The sequence below is a fragment of the Porites lutea genome, chromosome 10 (genome assembly GCF_958299795.1).
Source record: "Porites lutea chromosome 10, jaPorLute2.1, whole genome shotgun sequence".
NCBI lineage: Eukaryota > Metazoa > Cnidaria > Anthozoa > Scleractinia > Poritidae > Porites > Porites lutea.
Window position 1 is genome coordinate 23,824,820 of NC_133210.1, and position 18,512 is coordinate 23,843,331.

Genomic DNA, 18,512 nt, shown 5'->3' on the forward strand with positions numbered 1-18,512 from the left:
TAGAACCAGGCTTACTCGACCTTTTAATCAAATTACCTGTAGGGTAGGCTAAAGTATTAAATACATAATCTTTTAAATTAACAACTTTTTCTTGAGTTTTTAACTGTATTATGCGATAATAACAAAATAAACTTCATATTTATACAAAAAAAGGATGAAAAGGTCATCTTTGTATTTTGTAGGTTCTATTATCTGTCTTGTGTAATCTTATACTTTAGTCCTCCCCTAGTTGGTAATAGTTGGTCCGCACAGCCTCAGACCGTTCAACATGGCAGGAGTGTTGTTTGAAGATATTTTCGACGTAAAAGACATCGATCCTGAGGGTAAAAAATTCGAAAGAGGTAAGTTTCAACCAAGAATTTAATTGTTAAGAATGGTCAAATTCTTTTGGTTGTATAACCTCTGAGTCTTCTTTCTTTCAATAATGTAAATTATGAGTCCCAACTTTGCAAAGCTCCATAGCTTGTTTCGTTTCGTTGGACACTCACTGTTTCACTTTAATGGTATCTGGGCTAAACTTCAGAATACTTGGCCACTTACTTGCATTTCGTTGAACTGATGATAAAGGGGCTGTTTGTTTTATGCCTCATACTCAAAACTGGTTCTACAAGGCAATCAAGTGGCTGGTAGCCTGCAGTGCAGGCGTATTTTGGGTGGGCGAAAGCTTGTTCGTGTTCGTAATATTGTTGTAGAGTAGAAATAGTAACCCTTACGGTAGGTGCGAGGGCGAAAGAAGGAAAGGGGGGAGAGGGAGGGAAGAAAAAAAATACGCCTGCCCGATATCATTGTTTTTTTGGGAAACTCCGTACGCTGGCAAACGGAGCTCCTGATTGGTGCGGCATAGGGAAGTAGATTGATGCCTGTCAAGTAACTGTAAGTCTACATTGTTTATTCCGTTTTCTGTTAGTCTTTGGAATTGGAGCAACTGGGAATGTCGTGTGTATTACGCAATGAGAAAGTCAAAGCGATTTCTACAATGGCCTCAGGACAAGATTTGCTCGCAGTACTAAATCCTACACCACTTTTACCTCATGCCAAAATGCTGCTTGTTCCAGTACGTTTTTTTTTCTGGCGAGTAGATTATGCTCTAGAAGGTTCTATGTTTTGACTAAAGCAAATGTGATTTTAGCCGCTTGTTTCACACTGAGAGGTCATGACAACGCTTATTGATTTTCTGTGTTTTTTGAATTTCTGTTCTTCATGATTTGCCCTCTGATCCAAGAGCGTTTTCTTTGACCTCTTTTGAAGCGTAAAGCTCTTTTTGTCGCTAAATTAGGCTGTTAGGTTCTTTATTTTTGTCCAAAGTGCCTCAGGATCTGAATAACTCAGTGATTTTCTTTCTAGTCCGAGGATGTGATGTTTTCCTGCAATGTTGTATCACGCTGGGCCCAGTTCGTTAGTTTTTTAAATTGTTTGCTGGATGTTAAACTCTCACGGATAGCTATTTACAGAGATGAATTTAGAAGAATGAATTGCAGCTTAAACTGAAGCTTCATCAGCTGTGGAGAACTGCATTGTGACTCAGTCAAGATAAAAACAATGATAAACTCCAGCTCGTTTTTCTAAGACAATGCGAGTCTTTGGACTGCAGCAACTGTTTGGTTGTTTTGTTATTGTCGGTTACTCATTTCCGGAAGAGCGGTTACGCGCGTCTAATTATAATTAGGGGGTGTTTCTCATTTTCACAGTGTTTTCGGGCAGGCGTTTTCTCTTGTCTCTCCCCGCCCCCTCCCCGCTCCCTTTGACTCGCCCCATCTCCTCCTCTCGTTGGGAAGTTTCAACATGGCACTTTCGCGAGCAAATTGCACGCTAAAAGAAAACGCCTGCACTGCAGGCTAAGTGGCTGGATATTCTGATTTTGTTCCAGTGTAAACTGCAGAGTAGTCCCTCTTCAGGCACGGATCTACACTGGTTTCCACGGTTTACGGGAATCGGTCAGATTTCAGTAATGGGCGCTGTCATGTGTTAGGATGCATGTGCTAGTCTCCATTGAAAATGAGCCTACTCGATCTCTACAATAAGTATAATTATTAGAGAGATTTAGAGTGATGTTTATGGCAAACAGTAAGCGTCAGATTTAAGTTAAGAATTTCTCAAAATGGAAAATGGGCAAGTTACTAAAAATAGTCCAAAACAACTGACGTATTTAAGACTAATGTGCGGCTACTAATATTTTTATTATGGGGTAGAAGTAATGAACAGCAAAGAACAAGTAAAGTGAAAACTTTACTGACTTTTTTTTTGCATTACATTAATTTGTGTTAAAAACAACCAAAGCCATGATTGATACCGGGGCATTTTAGTTATGTGACATGTGACTGCATGCACGGCCAAAAATCATTTCAGAGTCCCATACCTCATTGGTCAGCATAAGCATGAAAACAATACACGTGGCAAAAAAACGGCTTCTCAACAGCAGCTTGCTTTGCACTTTGAAATCTTCGAAGGAAAAAAATGGAATCTTGGTCTACAGTGGTCAACATTTCTCAGTTAAGATCTCTTTTTGTAATTCTCAAAATGCTCCGTTTAGAAAAAAATGTATAGAAATCTAAGAAGTTTTATGAAAGACTTTAATCCATGAACTCTGCAATAATCATACAATAATTCTTGCAGCTGTCATTGACAGATTTAGAACAAAAGGATATGTTTGCAACTTCACGGCCCAGAACAGTTTAATATTAATCTATTGTTTCATTCTTGTTAATTTGCTTCTGGCTTTTCCACAGTAAAATCTCACCTATTTGCAGCCAAGTTGAAACTGAGCACTTTTGGTCACTCTTGAAGGGAATTGCCGTAGGAATAAAATGAGCCTTCAGGATACAAAATCCAGCAGTTTTGCCCATTTATGAAATTTCTTAAATTGGCATGAAGTTATAATGAGTGTTGCTGTTTTCTTTCCCATCCAGTGTCTCGACTTCATTGTGAAAGTGAAAGTTTTAAGATGGACCTCATACTTGATGTAAATACTCAGATATACCCAGTGGATTATGGTGAAAAATTTCGACTTGTTCTAGCCAATACTCTAAAAGAAGACGGCACGCCTGATGATGGAGATTACAATCCCTCAGATACCAGTCTTTCTCGTGCTGATCAGTTTGAATATGTTATGTATGGTAAAGTCTACAGAATAGAAGGAGATGATGGTGCAATGGATGCTCCAACCAGATTGTAAGTATGCAATAAATTTACTGCTCAGCTCAATTCAATATTTTTGTGGATAATACCCCAGGCCATTTACCAATTCTCTGTCAATATAGGGCACTCTTCTATTTTGTACTGGCAATATTGTAAATTACCTTAACCAAAAAGGCAACTTGAGGTTATGTAAACAAACTAATTCAAAATTAAAGAATGTAATGTAGTCTAGCACATCAGCTGGATCCTATTTAATAAGAAAATACATGTAGATCTATTGCCACCTGTTTTACCAGATTTGGCATTTTATGTGCAGATTTGGTTGTGTTTTGTTCAAAATTGGATTTAATCAAACTTTTGATTAAAGGAATGGGAATGGTATACATGTAGACATGGCATGCTGATATTTGTATGGAGTATTTTTTCAAATTAATAACTTTTTCTAAAATTTAGCATCCATTAACTTGATTTATTGAGTTACCACCCGTACTGACCCATATGGCAGATCTAGGGGAGGAGTCCCTGGGGGTTCACCTTATTGAAAGGCCAAACCGAGGCCTGTGGGGCCATGAAAAGTTGTGTTCAATTTGGGGATCTCTTAGCCTTTTCACAGACTTACTATTTTCTCTTTAGAGAGTGTAGAGCGCTCGTATGAAAATAAAAACCACAGGAGATTTATTTACCCCAAGGCAAACAGCGGGGAGGGGGTTGGGAAAGTAGAAAATAGAGTTTTTTTTCTTGGGCTCTGTGCTCACTGTTGTATTACTCAAGCACACACCAAATTTTGGAGGAGAAAAGAAAAGAAAAATGTCTGTGAGCAGGCTAGGCCCCTTTCTCCTGAGCTGAACATGCTTTCCTGCTCTATCATTATGTGCATTGTATTTGCTAAATAATGGCAATAATTATTGTTATAACAGGTATTTCGAACTGATTTTAAGTTGAAGCTTGTTACTTTTTCCTGTAATATAGAGCTGCATATGTTTCATTTGGAGGTCTGCTCATGAGACTTCAAGGTGATGCAAACAACTTACACGGAATGGAAGTGGACAACCATATATACCTGTTGATTAAAAAACTGGCCTTTTAAGACTATTACTGTCTAACTCCTGTAGAACGTTCACACATGTAGAGTATACTGGCTGTGAAAGAATAAATTAACTTCAATAAGAAGATGTACAGCAGCTGTACGTGTTTAAAAAGCAGAGGACATTGTGATGAAAAGGACCCCAAATATGCTTTTGGTTTGCAAGATTGATGTTACAGAATCTGAGAAAGAAGAAGCTCATGCTTTAGAAATGATACAGGATATCAGTTGTTTCCAAGCCTGGATGCCTAATAAGTAGGGAAAGTCATTCTAATTAAAACCTGTGTGGAAATAAGTATTATTTCCTCTTGTACGGTACAAGCGGTTACACACACTTTTGTGTACATGCTACTTAACTTTGCAGAAGTTAGACAACATACCACAGCATGACTTTAAGGTATGGGACTGTTAAACAAAGGGAAAGTAAGTCTGTTTCTTTTCTGTGGCATTCTGTGGGCAAAAGTTTCTATCAAAAGTGTAATAAAACTAATTATCCACATTTCGGTTTCTCATTTTAAATATTGGACTACATTATAGTAATAGTTGGGAAGCTAGTTCTAGCATTTTTCTGGTCACTGCCTAGCCAAATCGACGCGAAGCTACCAGAACGTTCCTGGTGCAAAAACACAGGTGTCAAAGATCGCCCATGCGCAAAAGGCAAAACTTCGAAAATTTCGGAATCTTTCCACCCCTTGCTTCCGCTTTGTTCTGGGGGTATTACAAGACTTTATTTTGGGTGAAAAAGCTTTGGTGAAGACGCTTAACAACCTCACAACATTTCCAGGTGGATAGTGGAACAAGAAAGATACAATACAAATTATTCTTATCTAGTCATAATTAATAAGTTTTGCTTGTATCTCAAGTCTGTTTGACCAAACCGGGCATATTTGTTATGCCTCGAAGTTAACTTCCTCCCGCTCAAGTTGAGCGTCAAAGATGTCTTTGAACGTTAACTGATGGTGTCTCTAATAGTGCAGGGGGCATATTTGAGGTAAACGGATTCGGGGAAAATATTTTCTCAGTTTCAGAAAAACCTTATTACTTTCGTAGATTGAACTGCCAACTTATAAATATGCATAGTTGGGGGAAAAAGACGTGATCCTCCAAAATCTAAAGCCCTCCTTAAAAGTCATCATTATTGCTTCTAAGACTTCATTTCAAAGGCGTAGAAATTCTAAAGGAAAAGCAAGCGGAGAAAATCTTCCAATTTCTCAGTTGGGTTTCCTATTGGATTTTGCTAAGTACTGAGCACAAGCTGGCTCAAAGAAAAGCCACGTTAACTAATAAAAAAACACCCATTATTTAGTCGTGTTCCCATCACAGAGGAATCAATAAACTATACTTTATCTGTGTTAATGATTTTGCTGGGTTTTCGCTGCCCTCATATTAAAGTGGTTCACTAAATACACGAAACTGTTTTTTTTGACCGCATGTTTTTGGCGGCATTTTAAGTTGCGCTTTTTGATTTTGATTTTTGATATTTTTTCTGTGTTTTTGCAAATCAGTTTTTATCTCTCGTTAATTTCTTTAAGTGTGTATTTAAGGATTTTAGTGCTCTTGACTTGAGAATTGCCCATAAAGCCGTGAATGAACGTGAAACAATATATTTACTTTGCCTGTTTACAATTGTAGATTGCCTCTCATGCGCTCCACTGTGAAGTGACAAATTTCCATATCTATTAAATGAAAAAGTCAACAACATCCCATATAGCACGCCAAGTGTTATATACCGAAAAGTCTTTGCTAATGAAAAATACAAAAATGAAAAGACCGGACACGAGTTGGATAGTCTGATTGGTTTTAAACTTCATAAGAAACCAAGCATTAATTGCACTTGGTCAAGGACTGTTTTCTAGAGTGGTACTTCAAGAGTCGTTTCCGACTGAAGGCTCCTCGAATTTACCCCGGGGTAAGAAGTTATGTTAAAAGATTTCTTTTTCCTTTCATGCGGATATCGAAATGGCGCTTCACTACCAAGATGTCTCGTTAAAAACGCGAAGGCGTACAAGGTTAGAATCTATTGTTATTGGGGCGTTGATAACAGGCGGTATCGCTTGTCTTGTCGCTGGAATTGTACTCATGGTAAGGGCAAATACGAAAAAGGACACATTGCAGTGCCCACCACCTAAAGTTGCTCGAGCAATTAACCTTGATTGTGGATACTCAGCAGAAGCTAGACGCTCGGGGCTAGAAAGGTTTTTGCACGAAGCGCAAGAAAAATTTTACGAGCTTTTACCGCACAAGATCGCTTTTAAGCCGGGCGTGACCCCAAATGAAATCCGGCAACGTTACAGAAGCTACGATTCAACTCCGGCGCGAATCAAATTTGTCACAGATGAGATTGTCAAGCTGACCAAACGACTGGAAAACATGGACATCAAAGAGAACAAACTGAATTTGCGAGAAAAGCGTGCCAAGGCTCAGTTATCCCATTGGATGAGACATATGTTTCCCTATGGCGTCCCTTTTGCCTATGATTACTATTCTGGCGACTGGATGATGGGCCCAAATATTTTCTGCTGGTCTTCAATTTGCTTTTTGCCTCTGGACGTCGACAAAGCCCTGCCTCATTTTCAGCCTTCGACGGTGGAGGAAATGGAGACTGTTAGAGAAAAACTGATGGAAATCAACGAGACATTTGCACAGTTCGTTGAAAACATGAAGTTGGGGGTTTCAAGTGGAATGGTTCGTACCGTTGAAGAATGCAAGGCAGGTTTTGACGGACTGAGAGGAGCGTTCAGGGATATCGATATTAAAGGACCAACAGGTAAGGAGAATAAGTATTTACCCTAGTTAACATGATTAAATAATTGTCATATATGCTACTTATCGTTTATTATTGACCATTCAGGGCAACACGAGGGATATAACCGAAAAAGACTGAATTAAGGAAGAACGCCTTCGTTCTCAAAAAAAAAACAAACAAAAACAAAAACAAACAAAAAGAAAAAACATCTATAAGGTTATAGTTATAGATCGGTTGGAACTTGCACGACGATATGTTATGGAAGCAAACAGCCATTCTTCGGCAAGGTGATATACTTATCTATATTTCCAAACGGGCTTTCCCCTTATAGTACTGTAGCATAAATATTTGCTTTTCACTTAACGCAGTCAGTTTTGAGGATGTTATTTCAGTTTTGCTTCTGCAGTTTTGATACAAAGTTCTGCAGTCAGAAAAAATACTGCTTTTTCTCCTCTTCTTTTTTGCGATATCTACTGATTATCCCGCACAATTCGAATTATCAGTTAGCCTAAGAGCTACAAGTAGCCGAAAACAAATTATAAGATTCTTTATTATCAAGTTCCCCCAGTGAGTGTTCTGAATGATCAAGGCAGGAAGAAATACAAGTAACGATGATTTGAATGTAAATAAGGGGTAAAGTTGACATAGCATATTAATGTAACGTCAACTACTGTAGTTTTTTGAGAAGATATTGCCAGAATGCAAACTAGGAATCTTGTTCATTGATTTTGTTCCTTATTTTGAGTTCTTTAATATATGTTTTTTTCAGTTAACGATTTTTTTTCCTACAAAATAAAGAACAGGTGAATACGTTTACTTTTACTAACCATTCAGTTAAAGCACAGGGACCTTTTTTGAGCTTCAATGTTTCAGTTACAGAAAGTACAAAAGTTTAATCTTGGTCTGCGTAATTCAGATCCTGCGCAAAGCATTGTTCAACAAATTTGTTTGTTCTGCACAGTTCAATGCAAGAGATGATAATGTCTCTCTAGGAAATATCATAGCAAGGGTTCATATGTGGAAAATGAGAAAGTGAACAGACATTTCTTATTTTTAGCAGTAAGATAAAAATTGAATGATAAAGGGAGAAAGACAGAACCAAAAAATGAAATTATTTCACTTATCAAAATATTTTCTTTAACTGAAGAGGAATTATGTGCTATTCACTAGGAAATGAGGAACAATGTTGCAGGAAATATTAATTGAATAATGTCAACTCAGTAGCAATAATGATATTGAAGGACTACAATTGAACAGCTGCCTGCGGCCTGGAGTATACTGTACGTCCGGTTTGCACTTTAGTTCACAAACAAAGTCAAGTAATAAAGCAATACTGAAATGCGTTCATGAATTGTTTTACCGTCGTAAAAAGTTGTTTTCGTGCTGCTAGTCAATCGCGGCAATTTCTTATTATTAAAAGTAAGAGTATAAAGAAAAGGAAGTGCCCTTTGAACAATAGAAGTCATATAAAATAATTGACATCTTACCGAATGTAAGTAGCACTGACCTTAGAGAGAACAATTTTTTTCACCACCTTCGTACACCATGGGAGTCAGTCAAGTTCATTGTTTTATCCGTTCTTAAAAATTGTCAAGCAAATAAATTCTCTCTTTTTGTGAAATTCGACCATCTGAAACAGTCACCGCAAACTTTCACCTGGCAATGGGGGTGAATTCATTTGATTAACTAGACAGTATTTTCGCGTTTGACTGGCAGAATCAAGGTAAACCCGGGCGCTGAAGTAAAAAGTATAAATATATGGTTTCTGTGCATACTTTATTAATCTTCCTATCAAAATAATATTTTGCGGGTAACACTTAATAATGATGTAACATGTAATCATTTTTGTGAGCAGACTTTGAGGGTGATAACGTCACATTTTTATCTCAACCGTTTGTTCAAATGAAGAACGTTTGTCAATTGGAAATCACTCTAACACCTGAGCTATGCGTCTTTGTGGAAAAAAGAAATATGTATTTTAAAAAATTTGTACAAGAAAAGCCTTTTAAAAATACGTCATGTGATTTTGCGAGAGATGAACTGAATTGGAACTGATTTGCACTTTTCAAATTGCAGCACTACTTATAGCCTCTGTCTGTCTCCGCCCCGCGCCCAGGATATAGTTCGTCCTTCTTGGCCACGCATCTCACCTTCGCTTATATGGCCTATTATAACGAAATGGTACCCGTTTGAAAAAATAAATATTCTACCATGTATTTTTTTCATGAGGTATTTTAAAGGTCTAAGGGCCTCTTCACTTGAGCCCGAAACATGAGATCTCAGAAGGCGTGCCAGCCCGGTCAACCAGGCTCGTGTTAAGAAACCTAAGTTTCCAATCCTTTGGCAAAAAATAAGACAGCGCTCACTATAAAGTCCACCAACTACTACAGCAGCAACAATCTTTATTGTACCATCAGTAAGATTTTTTTTACAAAAAAATTAAAGGAATAACTTAAGTATAATTAATAATACTATTATGACGTGCCTGTCTACTCATCTCTACCCTGGGTAAGAATTGTGAGGCTCTGTGAGGATCTTCTGAGGACGTTTCCCGATGTGTAGTTTATATCGGAAATGTATAAATATAATTGGAGCCATAATAAAAGTAGAGAAATCTTTAAAATTTGTAATGTAACTCGTGTCATCTTAAACTCACAGGAATACTTGACGCTTACTTCATGAAGAAAATCCTCGCCCATGATTTTCTGTCCTTGATGAAGGAAAAAGAATTAGACATGTGGATAATGGCACATGGCAAATCAGTGAACGAGTCGTTGAAGCAGTGGGTCATTGAGTACGTTGGTGAACCCATTCATCATGTTTTGAGGTAAGTTGATAAGAAGGAAGATACTGTCTTCCGCTAAGTAATTGTAAGCCACGGAAATGATTTCGAGCTTGAAGTTGATGTTGCTGTCACCTGGAGGCCCAATTGTTCAAAGGCCGATTAGAGCTAACCTGGGGATATTTTTGCAGGTAGTTAGGGCCCATTGGAATTTCATCTCAACGAAACTGTTAACTGTTTTCAGGTACCATCTGATGCTTTATGCTTGCGGTAGCTGGGTTGGGATTGCGAAGCAGTCACGGCAATGGGATCAGAGTTGTGGATCCCCTAAATTACTAGGGATACTTTCTTGGATCCGATAAGCCCCGCGAAAATCGCACTAAGAAAGAAAAGAGAGAGAAAAAAAATAGATAGAGCGAGCAGGAGAAAGAAAGAGTTGAAAAGAAATAAACAGTTGTAGCACTCTTACATTGTAGTTATTATCTTAGCTACTTTGAACATTTTGAACAAAAAAACTGCTTTACGGGAGAGGTCTATTTTAGCAGTAACGTTGTTATTTAAAATCGAGCTAGATATAAAATAACAGTATAAAACCGATTCTCAGTTCTCCTATATTCTAGGTACGTCGAAAAGGAACATTCACAGTATTGCGTCCCAAGTAACATATCTAGCGGTTTAGCCACATTACCGTTGGACTATGTTTACATTCACGGCAAAAAGACTAGTCAAAAGACATCAGAACGTCTCCCCACAGGCGAAAAACTCAACGGGAAGACAACTTATCTAAAGCTTCTGCAATACTTTACTACTACCGAGAAGACCCCCGATGAAATCTACCGACTAGGTTGGTCAATCATAAATCGAAGTTATCCAGAGGTAAGGAATTAACCATACCCCAAGACAATTTTATAAGTAGATTTTTTTCATCATCACCATTATCGTCGTCACCATTATCGTCGTTGAGCATCATCACCATCATCCTAATCATGGTCTTCATCACTCCTGTCACTGACAATTGTTATCATCATCATCTCATCAGTTGTTTTATTTAGTAATTACATAAGGAAAGTGTTTATCTGACAGTGTAACATTATCTCTTTTTTATAAGGTTCTAAACTTGACCCGACACGTCACCCTTGAAAACAATACTCAAACTGCAAAGGAAAAGTTCATTAAAATATTGAATCGATCAGAAATGTTTTACAACGAGCAAGAAATTCCAGTGAGTGAATCCAATGAAAGTGCCTACAAGCTGTGCAGTTCAATTAGTGGTGCAAAGAAGTACTGCCCAATCCGCTGGAATGCCATGCAAAATTGGTTTGCGCATGCTCGAGAGGTAAAATCTCTAGGATAACTAAGGTGTCTATAAAAGACATAAAAGGGGGTGATCAACTCAGACAACTCTGAAACCAAATCTATGTCAACACATTTGTACAGACCAGTAGATATTAAGACACGATTTAAAGCGTTTTCTCACGGAAAAGTCGAAGGTCGTGTGTTAAATGAAAAGTATGAAATCTGTTACCAGAATGTCGAAAATATAATTCCATTTCAGTTTGTGTTTTTCTAGTCTTTCTGCCCCTCAAAAAGGAAACGCCATGACAGCGTACAGTGCAGAAGATCGTACAGTGCAGAAGATCGATGGGTCATGTATCCCTGGTTGACTATATGTTACTGATTCTAATTTTTAGTGTTACGTTGGTTATAAGAAGCATCTTGTACGTGGGGCGAGCCTTTCCCTATTTATATGTAAAAAAAGGTTAAGGCAGGTACGAGCCAAAGGTTCAAACGGCCGAAGCTTACCTGGTTTCCTTAGTATGAAGCATGCCTAGGAGTATTGCTACTCCTCCCTAGACGGTACGCTAGTCCATCGCAGGGTTAACGCCCCACCCCTTCCCCGCCCCCAAGCAGTATGTCGCCGTTACCCCTTTGTACACCTGGCCCTGGTTGTTCAAATGTTGGATAGCGCTATCCACCGGATAAATCACTATGCAGCGCATGAGTATTTGGGAAAACAATTGCGTTATCCACTGGATAGATTTTTATGCTGTGGATAGCGTTATCCAACCTTTGAACTACCAAGCCTTGGGTGAAAGGAGACAAAGTGGAGTAAAAATTCTTGTCCAAGGAGAAAAAAAGGCGGACGAGATTTGAACTCCGGTCCTCCAGATCTGGAGTTCGAAGTGTTAGCCACTCGTTCACACGCGCCTCCACTATTTATATGTTGCCTTTACAAAATTGTTCTCCTAAGAGGAGGATGGCTTAACAAAACGTTCAAAAGTACACCTCTCGATGAAAGGAAATTACTTCTTTATTAGGCATAGCAATCTTCACAACACATCGTTATGAATTGACATAACGATAAGGTTATTGAACGCTGAGTAAATTTTTCTCCCTCCTGCCTCTGAGGAGCTTGTCTAAATACCACTCAGCTACTCTTTCTATAAGTGACTGTGATTGTGGTTCATTGCATAGATTATGGCCACACTTGACCCGAAGACCATTGATATGTTTCATTTTACTGGCTCGTACCAGTCCACTCCAAACTGTCCTGTTGAGCTCATTCCAAACTTCAATCCATCTTCTGCTGCACCAACCTTTCAAGAAAGTGACTCTGTTTGCTCCAAGCCTCCAGTGTATACTATACCATTCTTTATGCAAAGACCTGGGCCCAAGAATGAGGAATGGACCATAAACGCTCACGAGGCGAGACCAGGACACTACACACAGGTGGGTTAAGGCGGCTCCGTAATTAATACAAGAGCATTTTGCTGTGACCAATTTTTACGTCATAACTTTTTGGTTCTTAATGCGATGCCTGCGAAACTTTGCAAAGAACAACAGATACCATTCGGCAATAATACGGAATATTCCGATTTCATTGATGGTAAATATTCCTTGAGAAATTAGCGCTTAAAAGGACCCTAATGTTCAAAGAAAATCGCATCTAGTAAAAAAATTTGCTGATATTTTTTACTGAAATTTCTGGTATCGGCTTTAATTGATATAATAAATTTGCCAGAGGAATTTCAGAAAAATCGTTGGAGCAGAAGTCCGTAACTAAAAGTCGCTCAAAATTCAGCTGTGAAATTGAGCTAAATTGTTTTTGGAATTTCAAAAATAAATTACTATCAGGTAGAAGGAGCCACCAGTTTGAATTTTCGGGACAAGTAAATTCAATGTTTGCTAATTCTGCAAACAAAAGTCGATTGCCTATCGTGCTATTCTTTAAAAGGTACTTTTCAGTTTTAGAAGCACTTTAAATTGCTCCAAACCTTGCTCTGAAGTAGAGTGACTTGTTCTTCGACATTTTTAAAATATCCCTTTGCAGTTTTGGCTCAAACTCCTGCTGCATACATTTTGATGTATTGCAATGCATTTTCAACGACTTTTACTGCTGTTCGTTGCTTCCAACTCAGGAAAAAAGTATTGAGATTGGACGCTACCTCGTATCAGAGCTCAGATAGAACTGTCCTGCACCTTTGTTTATGACTACAAAATGAGCACGAGCGGCAGTTCTGCGAGGAATTCGCACCTCACCCAGGGGGGACGAACGACAATGATAACCATGCCTGTGAACCGAATAACATCACAGTACAAAATAAAATTATCGCAAAAATACTGCCCGTGAATAAATTTACAACTCTGAAATTTTTGTCACTTCTTCCTTCAATGAATGGGTATTTTTTTTCTTGATTATTATGTTTTGCTCTGCAATACATGTTTATACAGATCGGTTCACAGACATGGGCATCATTGTCATTCGTCCCCCCTAGCTGAGGTGCGAATTCCTCGCAGAGCTGCCGCTCGTGCTCATTTTCTCGTCATAAACAAAGGTGCTGGACAGTTCTATCTGAGCTTCGATACAAGGTAGCTTACAATCCCAATACCTTTTTCCTGAATTGGAAACAACGTACAGCAGGAAAAGCCGTTGAGGATGCATTGCAATACATCAACATGTATGTAGCAGGAGTTTGAAGCAAAACTGCCAAGGGATATTTTAAAAACGTCGCGGAACAAGTCATTCGACGTCAGAGCAAGGTTTGGAGTAATTTATAGTGCTTCTAAAACTGAAAAGTACCTTTTAAAGAATAGCACGATAGGCAATCGGCTTTTGTTTTCAGAATTAGCAAACATTGAATTTACTTGTCCCGAAAATTCAAACTGGTGTCTCCTTCTTCCAGATAGTAATTTATTTTTGAAATTCCAAAACAATTTCACAGCTGAATTTTGAGCGACTTTTAGTTACGGACTTCTGCTCCAACGATTCTTCTGAAATTGTCTGGCATATTTATTATATCAATTAAAGCCGATACCAGAAATTTCAGTAAAAAATATCAGCAAAATTTTTTACTATACGCGATTTTCTTTGAACATTAGGGTCCTTTTAAGCGCTAATTTCTCAAGAAATATTTACAATCAATGAAATCGGAATATTCCGTATTATTGCCGAATGGTATCTGTTATTCTTTGCAAAGTTTCGCAGCCATCGCGTTAAAATCGAAAAAGTTATGACGGAAAATTTGTCACAGCTAAATGCTCTTGTATTAATTACGGAGCCACCTTAAATAAAAAATATATATATTTCCTAGTTTCCTCTCATTTCCTCTCTGTTCTCGAAACTTTATTGAGGAAATTAGTTTTGTCTCTTGCACAAAAGGAAACGTAATGTTTTTTTTGGCTCTGATTTCGCGGTTGTACTTCTGAAAAGATAGCTGAATGCTCGGTTCACTGCAAAGTGTTATTACTGTAATTGAACTCTATGCAATCAGACTTCTATTTTTCGGACACCCTCGGAATCCTCGCTATAGTGACTGCTTTTCTAACCAGCAATCCTGATCATTTGCAGCAATGTAAAATTGGGACAAGAGACATTTAAATTTTTAATTTATTTTAGAGCCAAGGATATGTAGAGCACTTTCAGGACAGCTGTTTGGACCCTATTTCGTGGATTCAGCGTAACACCTTTTTCCTGGAGTTTTCTGAAGGATGGGCAGTGTACGCTGAAAATCCGCTGATATCAAAATACACGGACACATACAATGATGATCCGCTGACCAAGTATGGCATGCTGAAGTGGCAGGTATTGCATTTTCATTAATATCTACCTTAGTTAGGAAGGGCAACGAAGATATTGCCTCTTCATTTAACTTGCGCCACAAAACGTTAATTCTTCCAACGTTGAGTTTGTGAAAAACCCAAATAAAGGCAGTTAAGTTAGGTACGAGTTTGCCCCTTGAAGGGGGTGCCTCACGCTATTTGCCATCTTTTTAAAAAACATTGTACGTCGCATCAGCAAGGATGGACATGGATTGTAACTTTAAAAAAAATTGGGCCAACTTTTTCAAGTTTTAATGTTATACCTGAGAAAACGACCGAAAAAACTATTATGGTTAAATACTCCCTCATTAAATAATTATGTTGAATGGCTTCTTCTTGAATAAACAGGACTATTTTTTTGTATAGGTAAATGTACTAAGTAATGACTTCAGAACATAATTGACCTAAAACACTCCCTAAAACAGCGATATTCTCGGTGTATAGCTCCTACGTACCTTTCAACCTTTCTTAGAAGACTTTTGTTGCTTTTGCCTCTTTTAATGTGTGTATCTTTATGATAGAGTGATATTAATTATTGTATTTATTATTATATCAATAGCTTCATATTTTTTTAATCGCTTCAGATTTGGCGCGCCTTGCGGTTAATAGTTGACACGGGACTGCATTTCAAAGGCAAGTCACGTGACTGGGCTTTACAGATTTTTGCCGATTATGCTTGGGACACTAGTGACAAAGTCGATAAAGAAGTGACACGCTATCAAAGCATCCCGGGACAGGCTGTGACGTATACGCTTGGGCAACTGTCAATCATGGATCTAAGAGAAGAAGCAGAAAAAGCACTAGGAACAAAATTCAATTCCAAGGACTTTCACTTTCAGGTTATTTTTAATTTAGGGACTGTGCAATAATTATCAGGAGGGGGGCTAAAAAACTAGAGGGGGAGGCATTACATAATATTGCTGCCAAGATAGGGGGGCTCAAAGTAAAATCACTCATTTGACGGAGGGGGGGCCTTAAGTTTTATTCGAAATGTAAATAAAATTAAACGCAATAAAAGATTCTCAATACAGGCATCATGATAGACTGTAACAAATATCAACACGAACAGCTGTTAAAAAAATTATTGAAAATATTCCATCAAAATGAAAAGCAAATTCACAACTGATCAATTTTAACCCGTGTTCTAATTAATGTGAAGCAAAAATCATGAACTTGTTTTTCAGCTTCCCCCATAAAACAATGGGAATCAAACAGATCTCGTAGACAAGCTTTGTCGGTTTTTGATGTGAATAAAAGTAATGTTTCTTCAGCGACTGAATCGATTTGCTGAATTCCATATATATGTGGCTCATAACAAAGTTCAACAGGCTCTCCTCCCAAGGATCTAAATATAATGCAAGCTCTTTTTCGTCTGTTATTTGAAGCGTTCAATCTCCTGTTCTTTGATTTTTTTTCTCTGCTCCTTTCTCTTTCTGGCTTCAGAAATTTTAGATTTTTGAGCCAATGTGGTAAGCACCTCGGTACTTAGCAAATGCTTTGTCTAAATCTTCAATCAAGCGATCAACATCCTTCTCGATACTAGATGTTACATAATAACGTTTGTCATTATTGAAGCTGTGATGGCAGCTCAGTCCAGGTTTGAGTTTACCAGTGTGGTGGGAGGGGGGGGGGGGGGTGCGACGTTATTTTTAACATAACAAAGGGGGGGTTAGAACTAATTTTTTTCGTTTTGGAGTGGGGGTACTGTCTAAGTTTTTGCTAGATAACTCTAGTTTTTCAGCCCCCCCTCCTGGTAATTATTGCACAGTCCCTTACTTTTAGAAAGACGTTGTGACGTCGTTTCTAGTTTCCAATAACCCCAGAGTATGGTGAACATAAATTATTGCTCGTTAAAAACGAGTTCAGAAATAAAAACGCGTCATGAATTGATTAAAAATGTGAGGTTTCGTATAGTTCATCGAATAGTGTTGGTTTAAGATTTATCTTTAAAACTAAATATCAACACGAACTGAAAGAGCAGTTCAAAAATTTTTTAATTTTTTTTTAATTTTCAGGCGAAAATTAGAAGGATTTGTATGGAAAAACAAGTCTCCACCAAGTCACGCTTGAGTGGTTTTCCATACAAATCCTTGTTAATTTCCAATTTTTTCAAACTGTCGGAACACTTTTCTTTAAGCATTACGGGTATCCAATCTCCTTTTTATTCGTAACAGGTAATTTGAGCTTTTAAATGCGAAAAGGAAAGAGCTTACGATAGTTGAGAAATTTTAAAATTTACAAGGATTTTTACCGAAAACCACTGAAGCGTGACAGGTTGACAAGAGCTGTTTTTCTCATACAAATCCTTCTAATTTTCGGCGGCCCTTGTAAACGCTACTTTTGAGCTATATTGCTGAAAATTAACAGGCTACCTAATTTTAATATTTTCTTTCAGTTCCTGCTAACAAAATTTCCCAAAAGCGAACTACTTTCTTGTTTACAGAAAGTTGACCACCTGATCAACTATTGCATAAGGCCTATTGATTAACTCAAAAAATAGTTAAAAAATATCCACTGAATAACTGCTCTTCCTTTATTTTACTTCATGTATAGTTTCTCCTTTGTATCTCATCTATTTAGGTGTTAAGGCGTGGTCCTTCTCCTCTGAAGTATCTCAAAGATAGCATTCGGAAGTATATAAGCTGTGTACAAAACGCCTTGAGTGATCCAGATTGTGATGAAATTCTGCGAGCTCCAGCGAAACAGGACAGTATGCTGAGTAAGCAGAATGTTGAGCAGGAGGTTCGGCATTATCATCATTCCTTCAAAGTATTTTAATTATAAATATAATGCTGTTAAGTCTAACAAGCATCTTAGGTCAATTGCAGTAGGGTACAGAATTGATCGAAATAAGAAACAGATGATCAGGGAAATAGAGAATTTAAAATGCAAGGGAAGTGCGTGAAAAGCTAGGTAATGCCTTAATGCCTAGTAAATAACGACCGTAATAAAAACAGAAAATAAAAAATATATGCCATTTGAGGCGGTTTCCTTTGCAAGCTAGTTTTTCTTTGTCCATACCAGGTAAATGAAGCATCCTGGCAATTTGTATCGACTATTGTTATAAAATATGTCATTGTCTAACTTTAGCTATTATTAGGGCGTTTGAGACTAGAACCTAACGAAATACACACAATCCTCCAACACGCAACAACCTGGTGGGCGTTGTCTCATTGAAATAGAGAGAAGTCGTTACGTCACGTTGCCATGGTAGCAACATTTCTGGATGACAACAAACCGAAAACTTTACTTGAAAAGGGAATTCGCTCTGTTGCAAACTTCATCGATCTTATTCAGTTTCATTTAATTTGTCAAATGGTGGCGAAATTTTCTTGGTTTGAATCCGAAAGGACCGTATCTAAGTTTAGAAAAGAAAAAGAACATTTTTTGTGTTCGTTTTGTGTTCATGTACTCCATAAAGAGGGCGCATGAGACTAACAAGTTTCATGTCGCAGTCGTGCAACGAGGGCTAAGAAATGTACAAAGAAGTGTGGTGCCCGGCAAAGTTGTTGTTTTGCTAAAATAAACCTATATCTTTTTTGTCATTCTCGTTGCCGTTGCCCTTGCTGTCGTCGTTGTCTAAGCTCGCTATTGTTGTGATCCAAAAGTTTTGCTACCTTGGTAACGTGACGTCACACTTCTCTCTATATGAATAACAAGTTAAA

The 18,512-nt window shown here is 37.9% G+C and overlaps 2 protein-coding genes across 2 annotated transcripts; both read left to right on the top strand.

Moving 5' to 3' along the window:
* The first annotated feature begins 212 nt into the window (after positions 1-212).
* LOC140950531 (DNA-directed RNA polymerases I, II, and III subunit RPABC3-like) lies at positions 213-5,578 on the top strand. Its single transcript, XM_073399773.1, has 3 exons — positions 213-341; positions 2,907-3,168; positions 4,105-5,578. The coding sequence occupies exons 1-3, from the start codon at positions 269-271 to the stop codon at positions 4,220-4,222; spliced, it is 453 nt and encodes a 150-aa protein (XP_073255874.1). The 5' UTR covers positions 213-268; the 3' UTR covers positions 4,223-5,578.
* A 47-nt stretch (positions 5,579-5,625) lies between these two features.
* On the top strand, positions 5,626-17,882 carry LOC140950530 (uncharacterized). The gene is made up of 8 exons (XM_073399772.1): positions 5,626-6,986; positions 9,624-9,792; positions 10,368-10,623; positions 10,856-11,083; positions 12,223-12,477; positions 14,645-14,830; positions 15,432-15,686; positions 17,428-17,882. The coding sequence occupies exons 1-8, from the start codon at positions 6,179-6,181 to the stop codon at positions 17,623-17,625; spliced, it is 2,355 nt and encodes a 784-aa protein (XP_073255873.1). The 5' UTR covers positions 5,626-6,178; the 3' UTR covers positions 17,626-17,882.
* Positions 17,883-18,512: the final 630 nt, after the last annotated feature.